This window comes from Balaenoptera ricei, chromosome 15 (assembly GCF_028023285.1).
Source record: "Balaenoptera ricei isolate mBalRic1 chromosome 15, mBalRic1.hap2, whole genome shotgun sequence".
Classification (NCBI taxonomy): domain Eukaryota; kingdom Metazoa; phylum Chordata; class Mammalia; order Artiodactyla; family Balaenopteridae; genus Balaenoptera; species Balaenoptera ricei.
The window spans coordinates 39,953,472-39,969,839 of NC_082653.1; the positions used below are offsets into that span (position 1 = coordinate 39,953,472).

A 16,368-nucleotide genomic window follows, 5' to 3' on the forward strand; every position below is an offset into this window, starting at 1 on the left:
GATACCGGAACATTGGGAAGACCTTGTAACATTCCCTTAGTCATGTGTATGAGGTTTTCTCAAACTTGAATGTCATATAGATTACTTGGAGAGTTTTGTTAAAATACAGATTCTGATGCAGAGTCTGGCTGAGGTCATGGGTTTCTAACAGGCTCCCAGGAGGTGCTGTTGCTGCCCCTTCGACCACACCTGCAGTAGCAGGGACCTTATATTAACTGCCTTATTATCGTGGTAAGAAAAGGTGGCTCTCAGCAAGCTTTTCATTGTCTTGATTTTATTAACATTTTCATGCCTTTCCAGATTGGCTACAAAAATTAAAATATCTTTCTTGGTTTTTAAAAAACTGGATTATTTTTTGTAGTTAAAAACATGTCTTTAAGACAGCCGTGCTCATCGGTCCCCACATCCGTGAATAAGGACAAGGCCCCTCTTTGCAGCACTGTTCTAGGTGATTCCAGTTTAATTCATATTTCCAAGCTTCTCCACAAAACTTAATTTTCTAAATAACTGAAACTTAATTTTATAAAGAACATTTTCTAAAATATTATATAATTTTCTTTCTTAAACTATTACGTGCACTTTTTCCTTTATTCTAGCGGTAAAAGAGCAGTGTTTTTTGGAGGCTTTTCTGGTGAAGGGTGTTGAACTATATGCAAAATGAATAAAAACCACAAAACTTCTAAGCTCTTGTGTTTGTCTTTCGTGCTTTTTGTGTCTTTTGTCTTTCCAGCTGCTGGTAAGTCTGTCTCAAAACGCTTCATTTCCCTTCCATTCTAATTGATTACTTCTGAACTGAAGGAGCCAGCTACTAGGTTTGTTAGAAGTACACAGGGAATTAATCCCAGTCAAAAGGAGCTCCCTGTCCTGGGGGCTTTTCTAGGATGCTGATGGTCAGGAAGTTCAGTAGCACTTGAGCAGGACAGAAATCCTTTGGTTTTAATCATATTCTGAAAAGTTAGCTCTAATAGGAACTCACTTGTTTCTTCTTCGTGCCTTTCTCCATGTGTTTCTTTCTCTCTCTCTGTTTCTCACACACACACACACACACACACACGTTGTGTGGTGAAGTGTGTTTGCAGGCAGTTGGAAGTATGTGTGTGTGTGTGTGTGTGTGTGTGTGTTAGCCCTATGACTGGGAATATGGTACTTGTAGTAAATAAGTGGCACTTCAGGGTTTGTATGAAATGGGGGTGAACAACCTGTGCTAAAGACCATGGTTCTCTTTGCACACAGTCTGTCCTGCAGTGGCTTTGTAAACAGGTTTAAGAATAATAATGATGACAATAAAGAGGATATTCCTTGGTTCAGTTTAGTGATTCCGGGTCCCAGGGATTTAATGTCTGATTTCAGTTGTGTTATCTTTAGTAGATTGTCGGTTATAGCAGCAACCAAAGCTCCCATTTGTTGGGCCCTCACTCTCAGGAACTCATTATTCAGATGGATGTGGTGCAGCAAGCAGGGCGGTGGTCATGAAGGTGCGTCAGGTGGGGGCAGCACGTGGCTGCCGCCCTTCAAACCAGTAGGAGTGATAGTGCTTCATTCTCGTCATTAGGCCCCCCTAGAAATGCATGCGCATGTGTGGAACCTGCAGCAGGTGTTTTGGTTTTTCCTTACTCAGCAAAGCTAGAAACGTTGGAGGATTCACATCTGTGAAAACCGTGTAGTGCTTAGTACTGTTCTGATTCAAAGCTGAGAGAACCTGTTTGCATCTTAACTGTGCAGCATTGGAACATGTATCATTTTGGGTAGCCTTATTATTGGTTTTGTGTTAGAATTTGTGAATTACATTCTTTAAAACTGTGATGAGGCTAAATGTAACCATAACATTTAGGTTGGATTTTTTTGAAGTCCTAAACAGGGCCCCATTTCACATATTTTTAGTGAATTACAGCCTTTAAACACTGATTACCAGATTTGTCTCATTTGAATCTTATTTTTACATCCAGAATGTGTCTTATGTTTCAGTGCAGCTAAACCTACTGGTATCATTTTAGTCTAATTAACAGTATTTTGTGATCTGGGACTCCTGTCAAAGATCATTATAGGAGCTAGAAAAACACTGGGGGGTAAAATGAACACATGACCTCATCTCTTATTTGTACTAGACTATAACTTGCATTCAAAGAGACTAAAAAAGGAAAAAGAAAAATTTCATTCCTTCCCATTAAGCTGTAATAAATGTGTTTAATATGGATTTGCTATTAATAATCCCTTTTAGCTGGTAGAATGGAAGATTTTGTTTGAAGTACTAGCAACTAAATGCTGCCGGGATCAAGATTTTACTAGAAACAGAGTAGATATCAGTCCCTGCTTGTTTAACTGGGGGAATAAAAATGCACATCTACTGAAGAAAAATCTGTGGACATAAACTCTTCTCTTCCTGTTTTCAAATATATTTCATAGGTTGTTTATCTTATTTAAATGTACAATAATATAGTAGCCAAGAGAATGCAACTGCTGTTCCTTTAATATCAGAACTATGCACACTACAATAGGTGTCACTGTTTTGCTTGGTCCAATCATGACTGGTGACTTCAGCTATTGGCTCCGAGCACTGGCTGTCTGACTCCATCTGCAGGGCTGTAATACCTACTCTCCTCCGATCCATTCACCACACAACTTCAGCCGGCCGAACAGACTCACGCGGCTCCAGCACATCTTGCTAACCTAATTCAGAAAACAAGTGCTACGGCTCTCTGCCTGTCACCTTTGCTCAGTGTAGCATTTTCAGGTGATCTAGGAAACTGGGTTATTTTTATGAGCAAGTAAGAGGAACAGGAATCATGATGGGGATGTATTTAACAGACCCAGTACTGGATAAAACTTAAAGCCAGTTTCTAATTCAACATAGTAAAAAGGTCACCTTGCCCGGCTGAGAAAAGAAGCAAAATATCAGCTTGCTGGTTTCTGTTCTCATCTTAGCTCGTGCTAGCCTCTTTTCCTTGATGCTCACACCGATTTGGAATATCTGGCTATAAAGAGAGACCTACTGTACTCATGGTAGATGACAAGGAAAAGAACATGAAATGTCTCACCTTCTTCTTGATGCTTCCAGAGACGGTAAAGAACAGATCCAAGAAAAGCTCGAAGAAAACAAATCCCAGCAGTAGCAGCAGCAGCAGTAGCAGCAGCAGCAAGTTGCCTCCAGTTTGTTATGAAATAATTACCTTGAAGACTAAAAAGAAGAAGAAGATGGCTGCTGATATATTCCCCCGAAAAAAACCAGCCAACTCCAGCAGCACCACTGTCCAGCAGTACCACCAGCAGAATCTCAGTAACAACAACCTTATTCCTGCCCCGAATTGGCAGGGTCTTTATCCCACCATTAGAGAGAGGTAAGTGCCGGGCCAGCATATTTACTTTAAAAGTTTTCCTGTGTTGAAGTTTCTGCTTTTGCACAACGTGTAATGTATTTTAACATAAATCTGTGTTTCCTCTTTTCCCAGAAGCTTTATTGGTAATGGAAAACTGCCTTGTATCTTTTCCAGAATAGTACAGCTGTTTTCCTCTTAGATAAAAATGTTTTTGTAAGCTGTAACATTTAGGTGACAGGGTTGTGTCTGTGGGTTATAGAGATAGAAACCTTTTATTTGTCCTTAAGTCTAAAGAAAAGTTTGGATAACTTTTTTTTTAAACTTCAGTTACTTCCATGTGTTTGCAGTGATTACAAACGCAGTTGTATAGTTGGAACCTTTATTTGTAGCTTTACCCTGAAGTTATTAAACTGTTGTTTAGCTTGTGAACCTTTTGTGGGTTTTGTATGTTGGGGAGGGGGTGTTAAAACGCTGTGAATTAATGAATTGCCTCTGTTTACAGAAATGCAGTGATGTTCAATAATGATTTGATGGCAGATGTACATTTTGTGGTTGGGCCACCAGGTGGGACTCAGCGGTTGCCAGGACACAAAGTAAGCAACAGATGCATTACTCGTTTAGTACTGAGATTTACAAAGAGGGACCCTCTCCGTGAGCCTGGAACTTGGGGTGGGCAGCTTGCCAATGGCAGGCAGTGCGTGTTTCACCCGATCACAGAGAAGGCGCAGCGTCTCCAGAGGGCCTTGGCCACGCTTAATTTTTTTCTTTGTTTCCTTCTACCCTGCTTTATGTCTCACACAAAAACATGCCCTCTTAACTCTACAGTCATGGGAAGTTGTTGTGATAGGTTAGGAAAGTCATATGTTTCCCCTTCTCCTAGAAATCAGTTAGATAAGCTTTTATTTTATTTATTTTATAATGAAGGAACTTGGGCATCGGTCTGTTAAAGCCTTGATAATTAGCAGCATAGAGACTGGTTTGCGTGAACTTCTGTCTTTTGCTTTCATGGCCGGATCCACTGTACCTTCCTTGGCTTTGTCAGTAGAGCAGGTGTTAGGTGCTCTGTGTCCACTAAAGCTGATTGCTTAGAGTTGTTTTTCTGGATTGATTTGCTGAAAATGTTTTCAATTTAGTGCATGAAATAAGATTTCCCTCTCTCCACAGTATGTTTTAGCTGTTGGGAGCTCTGTTTTCCATGCAATGTTTTACGGAGAACTTGCCGAGGACAAAGATGAGATCCGTATACCAGATGTCGACCCTGCTGCTTTTCTCGCTATGCTGAAGTAAGCATCTTGCGTATGTTTGGAAAGAGTTTGTTTATGCTGTTTTTGTGCTCTTATGGCTTCACAGTTAATTATAACTTCCAGGTAATAGAAAAGAGAGACTGATGAAGAAAGTGGGTGCTGCTTACCTTGTATATGTTTTTGATGAAAACTCCTGTGCATCTTTCCATGGGGAGCATGTGGAATGAAGCAGACGTTTACAATCACACCTTGGCATGGAAATTGGGGACAAGTGGCACCTATAGTGATTTCATTTTTAATGACTTATAATTAAAGAAAAACTTTCTGGTGTGTTATCTAATAGAGCATGTTCTCTCTGAAAGTATTGTGTGTGAAGAAGTCTTTAAAAAGACATAAATTATATTTTTGCTTCACAATTCCAGAAATTATATACATTATTTAAATACCACCAGTTAGGAGGTTTTTAAGTTTTCTAGGAGTTATTGTCTCCTATCAGCAAATATAAAACTTACTATCTGTTGAAATTGTCTGATCTTGATGCACACATACATACACATGCTCTCACATGAAGTCAGATACTATTTCTCAAGGATAAGAGACATTTGCATTTTGTAGTACAGGAGAAATTTTTGAAAGATGAATGATTTTCTATAGATTTATATGGATTTGTTCAGAAAAACTTTAATTGGTCATAAAGAAATGTAAGGTTATAAGATATAAATTTATTTAAAAAATAGTTTTCTCTCTCATGGGTCTTTTTCAGAATCCAGTAAATGTTAACCAGATAAACAGAATCTACTTCTGTGACCTGTGTTGGTGCTGAACAGTGTCATAGTCTACTGTGTGGTTAGGGTCCAGTGATTATTCTAAGTAATATTTAGGTGATTTTTCTTGATTCTCATTCTAGCACACCAAAGTGTATCAGAGTTCAAGGTTACCTGCTGCTGTGGGGATTTTGAGTCACTGGAATAAATTACAGTGTTTGTTGAAAAAAATTATTCATTGGGTCAACAAGTTGGACAATAATCCCACAAACATTTAAAATGTTGATATATATTATCTTCTGCCTACTGAAAAATAAGTATTATAGTTAGTTCCAGAACTTTAAAGTGTTTAATTCTTTATGTGTAGTATAGTTTTGAAATCCATTTGCTGCTCTCTAGAACTTTAATAGTGGGGGATAGGGAAATTAAAGGCAAGTGAGCACGTGAAGTACCAAAACATAAACTAATCCACTACTTTTAACGAATAGATACTTTGTGACCTTGGTAATGTTTTAGAGATATACATACAGAACTCAATTTTACCTGTAGCAATTTTTGTGTGTTGTTTTTTCCCCCAGTGAAGTTAGCTTTGTATATTTGACATTATTTCTGTTGCAGAGGAGAATGCTGACACTAGTTCGGCGTTTTGGCATCACTGTAGTCAAGTAGACTGTTGTGTTGCCGCAGATATATGTACATAATTAGGAAACCCGAGTGCGAGTCACAAAATTCCATTTCACCTAAGCCATTTGATTCATCATTTGACAGGCATCTTTTCTTATAAATGTGTTGCCTAGAATATATCTTGATACAGCTTTTTAAAATTATATGAGCAGTCCACATAAAGTGGTAAGAATCAGAAATGTAGCAGGTGCCATTTACTGTCGTGCTGTGCTTGATCAGCACAGCGTGGTTGCCTGGGATAGCGGAGGCCAGGTTTTCCTCACCCCTGCATTGTGGGTGAGTAGCCAGTACTCCTGGAAAGGGGGCTGTCAAGAAAAAGGGAAAACTGCTCACTTGCCAGTTCCAGGGTAAGAGCTACAAAGTGCTGACCGTGCTGCAGAATCCTCCCCACGGTCCTGGTGCTGCAGGTATTTAGTCGAGCAGTCTTGCCATCTTGCCAGTGGCTGGCTTAGTCTATCAGAAAAGAGTAAGGGCTTCCTGGGAGAAAAAAATTCAGGTTCCATTCATGATTGGTCATTTTTCTCATTGCCATTCTTATATTTTTGTACTTTCTTACAGAAGCTATTGCTTATTTCCTGTTATATGTGTTTCACTAAGGAAAATGTCACAGCAAGTAGCTAAACACCTTAGCTAGAAAAATTTTTTAATTATGTTATTAGTATGTATTTTTTACTCATGTGTAGTTCTTACTATCTCTTAGCCACAGCATCTAAAAGAAGCAGATGATTTCTATCTTTACATACCATCTTGGGAGACTGCCACTGTCCCCCAAAACAATAAGAAGTATCTTATCTCCTGAAATGGGGACACTTCACAGAAGCACACAAATAGTGCATACTTAGACTTTCTTACTTTGTTTTTTAATTAAGTATATCTGGAAATAATGTATTCTTTAATTCTGAAGGTGGAAGGAATGTGTGGGGGAGAAGAAAGAATTTAGAGTTTAAAAAAAAAAAGCCAGATACAAAGCCTGCGTTGGATTCTATGTAAAGTTAACTGGAAGATAGCATTGGAGCCCATATTTAAAACTCTACTGAACTTGGAACTACTTGAAAAATATCTTAAGATCAGGTTTTGTTTTGTGTTTAAGGAAAATTCAAGTCATTCTTATATAATAGCGTCAAGATGCAATCATTGCTAACATTATAGTGTTGATATTAAAGATACTTGTTTCCATCTGAATTTGCAGAAACATTTTTAAGTAAGTCTACATACATATATTTCTCCTAAAACATATGGGGGTTATTTTTAACTAAATATAGTATAGTATATATAATAGAATTTTGCTATATTTTTTCCTCATATTCACTATTTTTGATTTCAGTCCTTTCTCAAACAGTTCTAGTATCTTCTATGTTTTGTAGCTTTAAAATACAGGCTAGGGCTTCCCTGGTGGCGCAGTGGTTGAGAGTCTGCCTGTGCAATGCAGGGGACACGGGTTCGAGCCCTGGTCTGGGAAGATCCCACATGCCGCGGAGTGACTGGGCCCGTGAGCCACAACTACTGAGCCTGCGCGTCTGGAGCCTGTGCTCCGCAACAAGAGAGGCCGCGACAGTGAGAGGCCCGCGCACCACGATGAAGAGTGGCCCCCACTCGCCGCAACTGGAGAAAGCCCTCGCACAGAAACGAAGACCCAACACAGCCAAAAATAAATAAATAAATTAAAAAAAAAAATACAGGCTAGAATGGTTACATGAAGTTAATGTCTTTAATAATACAAAGTTGCTACTAAGTTGAAATATTAATAACTTATGAATGTATTTCAGATGTTGCTTTAATGTCTAATCATGTTTGTAATAACTGTCCCATAAGATGATTTTCTTGGAACTAACTTGAAAGTAGTTACATCTTTTCTCACTGGACACGCTCGTTTTTGTGAAAATTCCATTTACATGCAGCACTCTTTCTTACAGATACATCTATTGTGATGAAATTGACTTGGCTGCTGACACAGTCTTGGCCACTCTTTATGCTGCCAAAAAGTACATCGTCCCTCACCTTGCCCGGGCCTGCGTCAATTTCCTGGAGACCAGCCTGAGCGCCAAGAACGCCTGTGTCCTCCTGTCCCAGAGCTGCCTGTTTGAGGAGCCAGACCTGACCCAGCGGTGCTGGGAGGTGATCGACGCCCAGGCCGAGCTCGCTCTCAAGTCTGAGGGGTTCTGTGATATTGACTTCCAGACACTAGAAAGTATCCTCCGCAGGGAAACTCTGAATGCCAAAGAAATTGTGGTTTTCGAGGCAGCTCTCAATTGGGCTGAAGTGGAATGCCAGCGACAAGATCTGGCTTTGAGCATTGAAAACAAGCGCAAGGTCCTCGGGAAGGCGCTTTACTTGATCCGCATCCCGACCATGGCCCTGGACGATTTTGCAAACGGTGCTGCACAGTCTGGAGTCTTAACTCTGAACGAGACCAACGACATCTTCCTTTGGTACACCGCGGCCAAGAAGCCCGAGCTGCAGTTCGTGAGTAAAGCCCGCAAGGGCCTCGTCCCGCAGCGCTGCCACCGTTTCCAGTCGTGCGCCTACCGGAGCAACCAGTGGCGCTACCGGGGCCGCTGCGACAGCATCCAGTTCGCCGTCGACAAGAGGGTGTTCATCGCGGGCTTCGGGCTGTACGGCTCCAGCTGCGGCTCGGCCGAGTACAGCGCCAAGATTGAACTCAAGCGGCAGGGCGTCGTCCTGGGGCAGAACTTGAGCAAGTACTTCTCAGACGGCTCCAGCAACACCTTCCCCGTGTGGTTTGAGTACCCGGTGCAGATTGAGCCGGACACCTTCTACACGGCCAGTGTGATCCTGGACGGCAATGAGCTCAGCTACTTTGGACAGGAAGGCATGACGGAAGTTCAGTGTGGCAAAGTCACCGTCCAGTTCCAGTGCTCGTCGGACAGCACCAACGGCACCGGGGTGCAGGGGGGGCAGATCCCCGAACTTATATTCTACGCTTGAGCACGCTTCCCGGAGCAGTGTGGGCTCTGAGGTGCACACCACACTCCTCCTTGCTTGATGCTTAGCTCAGCTGCAGATATGCGATCAGCGCAGGTAATTTGTAATGAACGGAGCTGTAGGCAGGTTCTAATTTCTTTCAACCTTTTAATTATGTACAGACAAAAATGCGGCATTCAGCTTTTAACTCTATGCCTAAAAGAGCCAAGTTCTCATCAAGGCTTGTGGTTCTTAGAGTTGGATCTATACATCTGGGGAGATTTTTGAGTTCTTTTCCAACTGCCCCAGTGACCTCCCAGTTTTGTCCCTCTTAGGAAGATTTTCAGATCACCTCAAATTCCCTTTTGGGCTTTATTTTAAATAGGAATAAATAGTCTAAAATAACAATAACAAGAATTATTTTTAAACAGAACCCCTCACTTCCCGAAAATCAGATAAACCTCAGTGTACAATTTTGAAAGACGTTTTGCTTCATAATTAATAATTTAGAAAGTAGACAGTAGTCACCCAGTAGTCACCTTTACCTTCTTATTTTATTTCCTTTTAAATATTTTACTTTTGGGCATTGCTTTTTCTTAAATCCTAAATTCATAAGATTGTTAAATTTTAAACTGCAAAGTGTCAATGTAAAGTAAGCAAGTAAGAAATTTGAAGTTTTAGGTCATGACTTTTGCTACAAACAGATTTATATTCTTTTAGTTCAGAAGACAGAATATTGCAGTACAGAGACTTCTTTTAGAAGTAACTAAATTATAAAATTTTATTGTCATTAGGAAAAAGTTGCAGGCCTATTAATTTAAACTAAAACAGTTTTAAAAGGAAGCCTAAAAAAGTCCCATACGACAAATACTTTAATTGATGACATATTATAATACAGAGTTTGAAAAAGTCAGACCCTTTTCCCTGCTTAGATTCTGATCCCTGCCATTTGCGGGTTTTCAAAAGTTGTACTGTATAGCATTCCTATTCCCTTTTTCCCATGAAAAAGAGGACCAAACAATTCTTTAGATGAATAGAATAACAATTAGTTTTGTAGCACCACATGTTAATGTAATAAGATATTTTATTAATTGATTTTTTTTTTTTTTAATCTGAAATGTACTTCACCAGATCTACTTTGACCACATTGTATCTTCTTAGTTAATTATAATTCTGTCCTGTTCCTGGACTGCTAGAATCTGGCCTCTGGCCATCTTAAAGTGCCAATATATGCCTGCAGGGTTTTTAGAAAATGGTCTAGAGCGATACACTTGATGATACCTAATAGTCACTGCCTCAGCATCACATCCAGCTCTCTTATTTGTCCACAGATAATGTAAACAAAGGAGGGAAAAGCTCATCAAAACATTCTCCTTCAGCGAAGGCTTGTGCTGGCTTAGTGCCCGTGACCCTGGTGGTGTCCACTGTGTTCACTCCCAGTTGAGGTATCCATGTGTTTCTGGGCAGCTTTTCTGCCCAGCGTGATCCTGAGATGGCTTCCCCGCCACCCAGAGTGTGGTCGCTGGCCGCCTCCTTCTCCTGCTCTGTGAGCCCGAAGCTGGCTCTGGAGCAGGGGTTAGTCCTGGGGTGGGTGTGTGCGTGGGTGCCCGTGCGCGTTCAGGTGCGTGCCAGCTCAGGAGTTGTCTCCTCCCTGCCTGGTCAGTGAGGGCTGGGACAGAAATGGTCCCCCTGCTGGCCCCAGCTGGGCCCCAGTGAGTGACTGCCTGTGCTTCTGGGCCACTTGTCCCCCTGTAGACGTGGGCTTGTTGCTTCGGCCAGCTTCCCTGATGGAGGAGAACACTGGATTACGGGAAACGTTTTAATCACCTTTACCATTACCTATGTGTGTTAGCGCAGATGATCAAAAGCTATCATGGTGATTATAGATGAGTATTCCCAGGACAACTTTCCAAAATTATCTAACAATTATTTCTTATTAGCAAGATGACAGTAGTTTTGGCAAACTATGAAATAAAGGTATGTTTTCAATTTAAAAAATGCTTCTACAAAGGGTATTATTTATAAATTATGGTTAAACATTTCGGTAACTCATAGTTACTTTGCAAATTGGTAGACTATATACCCAATTGGAAGGCACTCATTTTTAAGCCAGAGGAGAAGAAACTTTATTTAGCACTAATTTCATCATATCAGATTGTTGGCGGTGGATGTGATAACCTTAGAGTGAAGATTGTTCATTCAGTAACACCCATGGTCAGTGCTCCTGTTAGTAGCTGCCCTCCAGAGGCTGGGGAACCGCTGGGTGAGAGCCACGTGAGATCCTGTACACTAGGTGTGGAAGAACTTAATTTTATATTAATTACTGTCACCTGAAAAAGAAAAAAAAAAACAAAACCCATCCATCATCTGATTGGCTGGTGCCAAGATCTGTGGGTTAAATTTGAAAGTTGTATTTAAAACAAGAAAACTTTATCTTTTAAATCCTATTCTCCCTTCTGCATTTTCAATGACATGGAATTAAGGCTAATGTGCTTGCTTTATTTTCTTTGGTAATCTCAAATTTTGTAGCTTTTAAAACTAGAAACCATTGTTCTGACAAGGCGGGCAACTGTAGTGTATAAACGCAACTTTATTAAACAATGCCCTATAGATGCTTTTCCCAATGTATCTGGCAGTCGTTGTCATTGTTTATATCCTGGGGATAAGGGGAACTAGGCTAGCAGTTCTAATGTAACATTCTTTAAGCATATCTTAATATAGTATTTAAGTAAATGATCTAATTTCTACATAACTGTTGCACTGAACTGTCTTTTTTTTTAAGGTGTTTAAATAAGCTCGCTAATTCAAGACACTAGCCACTTGTGCATCAGTGTGCTTGAATTCAGTAGCTTACAGCATTATTTATGAAGGAAAAATATATAAATATGAAGTACCTCATGTTGAATGTTATTGTACTGTATTTTTAATGTAACAGTGCAGATCTTGTTAGACACATGAATGTATATAATCATGTTAAGTGAAAATAAAATAAAACTGGTTCATAGATTTGTTTTCCTTAGCATTTTTGTAGGTCCCTTGAAATAGTAAAAAAAAAAAAAAAAACTCATTCTGGCACTTTTGGTGCCACTTATATTTTACAAAGATGGTTTTTTCAGGAGCATTTGTTTGCTAAGTTATTCACATATCCTTGATCCCTAAAGAAGTAAAAATGTGAGGCAAAAGCATACAAGAACAATGAATATGTTAATCAGTTGCATTGTGGAAAGCCTGACTGTTAAGTTGATGAGAGGGAGTGAATGGATACATTTATATTCCAGGAATGGAGTTTGTGGTTGGCTGGCATTCTGGGTAGAGTTGCTCAAATGTCTTGTAGATCTCCCTGTACTCTGGGCTGTTGACACCAGATCACATCTAGCTTTAGATGTGACCAGTGCTGCTGCTTATTCCTGCTTTGTTATAATTGCTTACATCTAGGAATAAAAAAGATAAATGTCATAATACAATTGTGAATATAATTTTTATGTCCTCAACTAGTTTTCCATTATATTTCCCTATATCAAGTACATATATACACACACACACTCATATATAATTATACACACACGTACATTTTTTTTTTTTTTTTACCACAGCTTTCTGTTACTTTTATACTAGAGTTTATTATGAAACCCTGTGTATTTGCTTAACTACTTCATCTACTCATAGTTCAGTTTCTATAGCATACCTACTCAAAGGATTTTTGGAATTATTCCAAAGAGTAAGAGAACTGGAAATACCCATTCTCATCAGCGTAATTACAGATACAACCTGGATTGCAAAGATCTTTAATCCAGGAAAGTCTTAGTCATTATCTCTTCTGGTGCTCTTTAAACTTAATCCACATGTGTTTGTTTTCAATATCCCAAGACAATTGGAAATGATCCTCCTCTTCTGTTGGCACTCAGGATCAAAATGTCATTGAAATTACACTTTCTTCCCAGTTGACTCTTCGGCTTGCCTACAAAAGCCATGGACTTAAACTTGGGAAAAAAACAGGAAGGAGAAAAGCATTCCTGAGGAACTAAATAGCATGAAACTTAGAGGCCGAAACAAGCAAGTGGCCCTGAAAACCGGGGGTACCTTAAGTGTTTGTTAGAGAGGGCTGCACGTGCCTTTGAGATGCTGCAGTAGATGACTACGCTTTTGATTTCTATCAATAATTAATAGATTTCAGCATTTTTTTCTGAGCCATTTACATTTATTGACCACCTACTTCCTTTGCTCAAAACTTCATGTTATCCTCCACTTTTTAGAATAGATCATCTAACAAAACTAAAACCAGGGGAAAATTTCAACAATAGAACCTCTTAGTTTATTTCCATAACCAACCTAAGCACTGGTGAGAAAAGTTTCTCAACCAAGATAGGGTCAGGTAGGTGAGAAGAAAATACTTTTGAGGAAGAGAGGAAGACAGTGGTTCACCTTGTCACACACCAAGCAGTGTAAGACACTAGCATCTGTAGATCAGTCACTGAAGAATCACTGGGTACCTTTTCCCAACTGGGCATCTGCCCTCTGTTTCTTCTTCTGAGCCTTTTTTGAGTGAGGGTGGTGGGGAAGGTGCAATTCCTATTTATGCAGATCTTAAATGTCCTTATAATGGTAGTTTTCTATTTGCCTGTTTACTTAAATGTCCATTGGACAGCAGTTTTGCCAGTAGATGCTACTATTTTATACTTGATCTTCTAACAAGTTCCTCACTTCAAGATACATAGTTAAACAAAACACCCACCCTTTACTTTGTCAAATATGTACTTTGTGTACAGGACATAATTAAAGTTGCCCATTAGACTACTACCACTGAAATGTTAGTTTGCTCCTACTGATTCCTCTTTAAGCTGTTCTTGGTAGTAACGAAGCTAAGTGCTGTGAAGAGAGGCTGTGCTTTAGAATTTAAGGATGAATTTTTCACTTAATGCAACAGTAGTACAGAAAATTATTTCAAAATTAAGGTGTATTTTTTGTTTTTATGACTTAGGTGAACAGTTTATATTTAATAGACTATCTCTTTTACATCAATTTGTTTTAGAGGAATGAAATTGTACCTGGAAAATTTTAAAAATAAGTCATCCTAGTGGCCTTGTTAATTTAATTTAATTTTTTAAAAATTTATTTTATTGAATTATAGTTGATTTACAATGTTGCGTTAGTTTCTGCTGTACAGCAAAGTGACTCAGTTATACATATATATATTCTCTTTCATATTCTTTTCCATTATGGTTTATTATAAAATATTGGATATAGTTCCCTGTGCTATACAGTAGGACCTTGTTGTTTATCCATATAGTATCCATATAGTATATATATATATACTATATATACTATGTTGTATATCCATATAGTTTGCATCTGCTAATCTCAAACTCCCAATCCATCACTCCCCCACCCCCTCCCCCTTGGCAACCACAAGTCTGTCTCTGTCTGTGAGTCTGTTTCTGTTTCTTGGATAAGTTCATTTATGTCATATTTTAGATTCCACATATAAGTGATACCATATGGTATTCTGTTTCAGACTTATTTGATTTAATATGGTAATCTCTAGGTCCATCCACATTGCTGCAAATGGCATTATTTCATCCTTTCTTATGGCTGAGTATTATTCCATTGTATATATACCACATCTTTATCCACTCATCTGTTGATGGACATTTAGGTTGCTTCCATGTCTTTGCTATTGTAAATAGTGCTGCTATGAACATAGGGGTGCATGTATCTTTTCCAATTAAAGTTTTGTCCAGGTATATGCTCAGGAGTGGGATTGCTGGATCATATGGCAACTCTTATTTTTAGTGTTTTGAGGAACCTCCATACTGTTTTCCATAGTGGCTGCATCTACTTACATTCCCACCAGAAGTGTAGGAGAGTCCCCTTTTCTCTACACTCTCTCCAGCATTTGTTACTTTTAGACTTTTGGATGATGGCGATTCTGACTGGTGTGAGGTGTTACCTCATTGTAGGCCTTGTTAATTTTAATAAGTGCTGCAATAGCATACAGCATGAAGACTGTTTTGTGAGAAACTGGAAAAGTCTGTGAAATAATATGATATATAGCAGTCTTTACTGTGGCTGTACAATTTGCATTTTCATTCCTAAACTATTATGTTCAAAATATAATCAAAGGGAAGATAATGACTATTTAAGGAAGCTTCAAACAATCTTTCAAAGCTTGAAATGGAGGGTACTACCTTCTGCTATATAGTAGAATACATAAAAATGTACTTTTTGAGAGACATTCTGTGCATCTTATGGAATTTTCACTTTTGTGCATGCCTTAACCAGCCCTAAACTTAAAAGTAATTTCAGCATCTCTTCCAATAGTGCTGAAACAAACCCTCAGAACACCTGAGCCTTATCCAATTCAAAGTTCAAGAAAAATTTCAATTCTAAGAATATTTGGAGGCATAAGTGGACTAAAGAGTTTTTAGTATTTACTGTTTCTTGGATAATGTAGCTCCCCAGGAAAGACACATCAGGTTTAATGAATCATTCAGAGGATTAATTCAACGTTCATTCATTGATTGATCATTCGTGGATTCTTTGTTTCATCCCAGGCAGTAAGAGGTGCTAGGAGACAAGGTGAGTGCTTTCAGAAGCTTCTGGTCCAGTGCAGTGCTGCTGTGCTGTTAGCACAGAGGATTGTGCATTGCTGACCTCTGCCTTCTGATTGGGTTGGTCTTGGGTGGGGCCTGAGAAATTGCCTCTCAAGGAGCGTCCACATGATGCTGACCGACACTGTTGTCCGCAGATCATACTTTGAGTAGCACCCATCTAAGTGAGTGATGTGTCAGGGAGGGGCCGGTACAGAAATAAACCAGTAGGGTTAAGGGGCAGTAGAGAAATGGCTTGGCTACTATGGGACCAATGGAAAGCCTTGGGTGGACCAATCAGCCTTGGGTGGAAGAAAAAGTGATGCTTGAGCTGGGTTTTGAAGGATGCATTAGAATTATCTAGTGCAGAATTATCTAGTGTAGACTGATGACACAAATTAGAGGGAAGGGATAGGGATGAAGGGAATTCCAGGAGAGAAACAGCAGGGGGATAGGATTGGGAACAGCTGGATATGGCTCAAGTAAAGGGTACCCGTGGGAGAACGAGGCCATCTGCTGTGTGCCAGCCTTGGAGCTGGATGATGAACCGGGTAGGAACATGGAGCACTTCACATATTGGGCTGAATTATTTGGCTTTTATCCACAGGAAAAAGCAGTGACATTGAAGAGGTTTGAGATGAGACAGCAGTTTCGTGTTTTAAAAACGTCTTTCTGAACTTAGGGAAGGGTAGACTGGATTAGACTGGAGGCAGGAGGAGAGGGTAGGGCTGTGAGTAATGCAAGCAAAGATCAAAGGGGGGCGGGAAATGGAGAGAAGGATGAAGATTCTAGAAACATTGAGGAGAGACAACCAGGCTGCAGTGGCTGTGACATCCAGTCAAAAGGGAGCTTG

General features: G+C 39.6%; 1 protein-coding gene across 6 annotated transcripts in view; it reads left to right on the plus strand.

Moving 5' to 3' along the window:
• BTBD3 (BTB domain containing 3) overlaps positions 1–11,932 on the plus strand; it is a 39,669-nt gene extending 27,737 nt beyond the window's left edge. For 5 of the 6 annotated variants that reach the window (XM_059897638.1, XM_059897635.1, XM_059897637.1 and 2 more), the window contains 4 exons: positions 3,056–3,335; positions 3,817–3,907; positions 4,479–4,597; positions 7,920–11,932. In XM_059897638.1, the coding sequence (XP_059753621.1) occupies positions 3,193–3,335; positions 3,817–3,907; positions 4,479–4,597; positions 7,920–8,952 (1,386 nt within the window). In that variant the 5' untranslated portion in view covers positions 3,056–3,192 and the 3' untranslated portion in view covers positions 8,953–11,932. Of the gene's footprint in view, positions 1–2,922; positions 3,336–3,816; positions 3,908–4,478; positions 4,598–7,919 lie in introns of all 6 variants that reach the window. The other variant, XM_059897636.1, reaches the window with a different exon arrangement.
• The last annotated feature ends 4,436 nt before the right edge of the window (positions 11,933–16,368 follow it).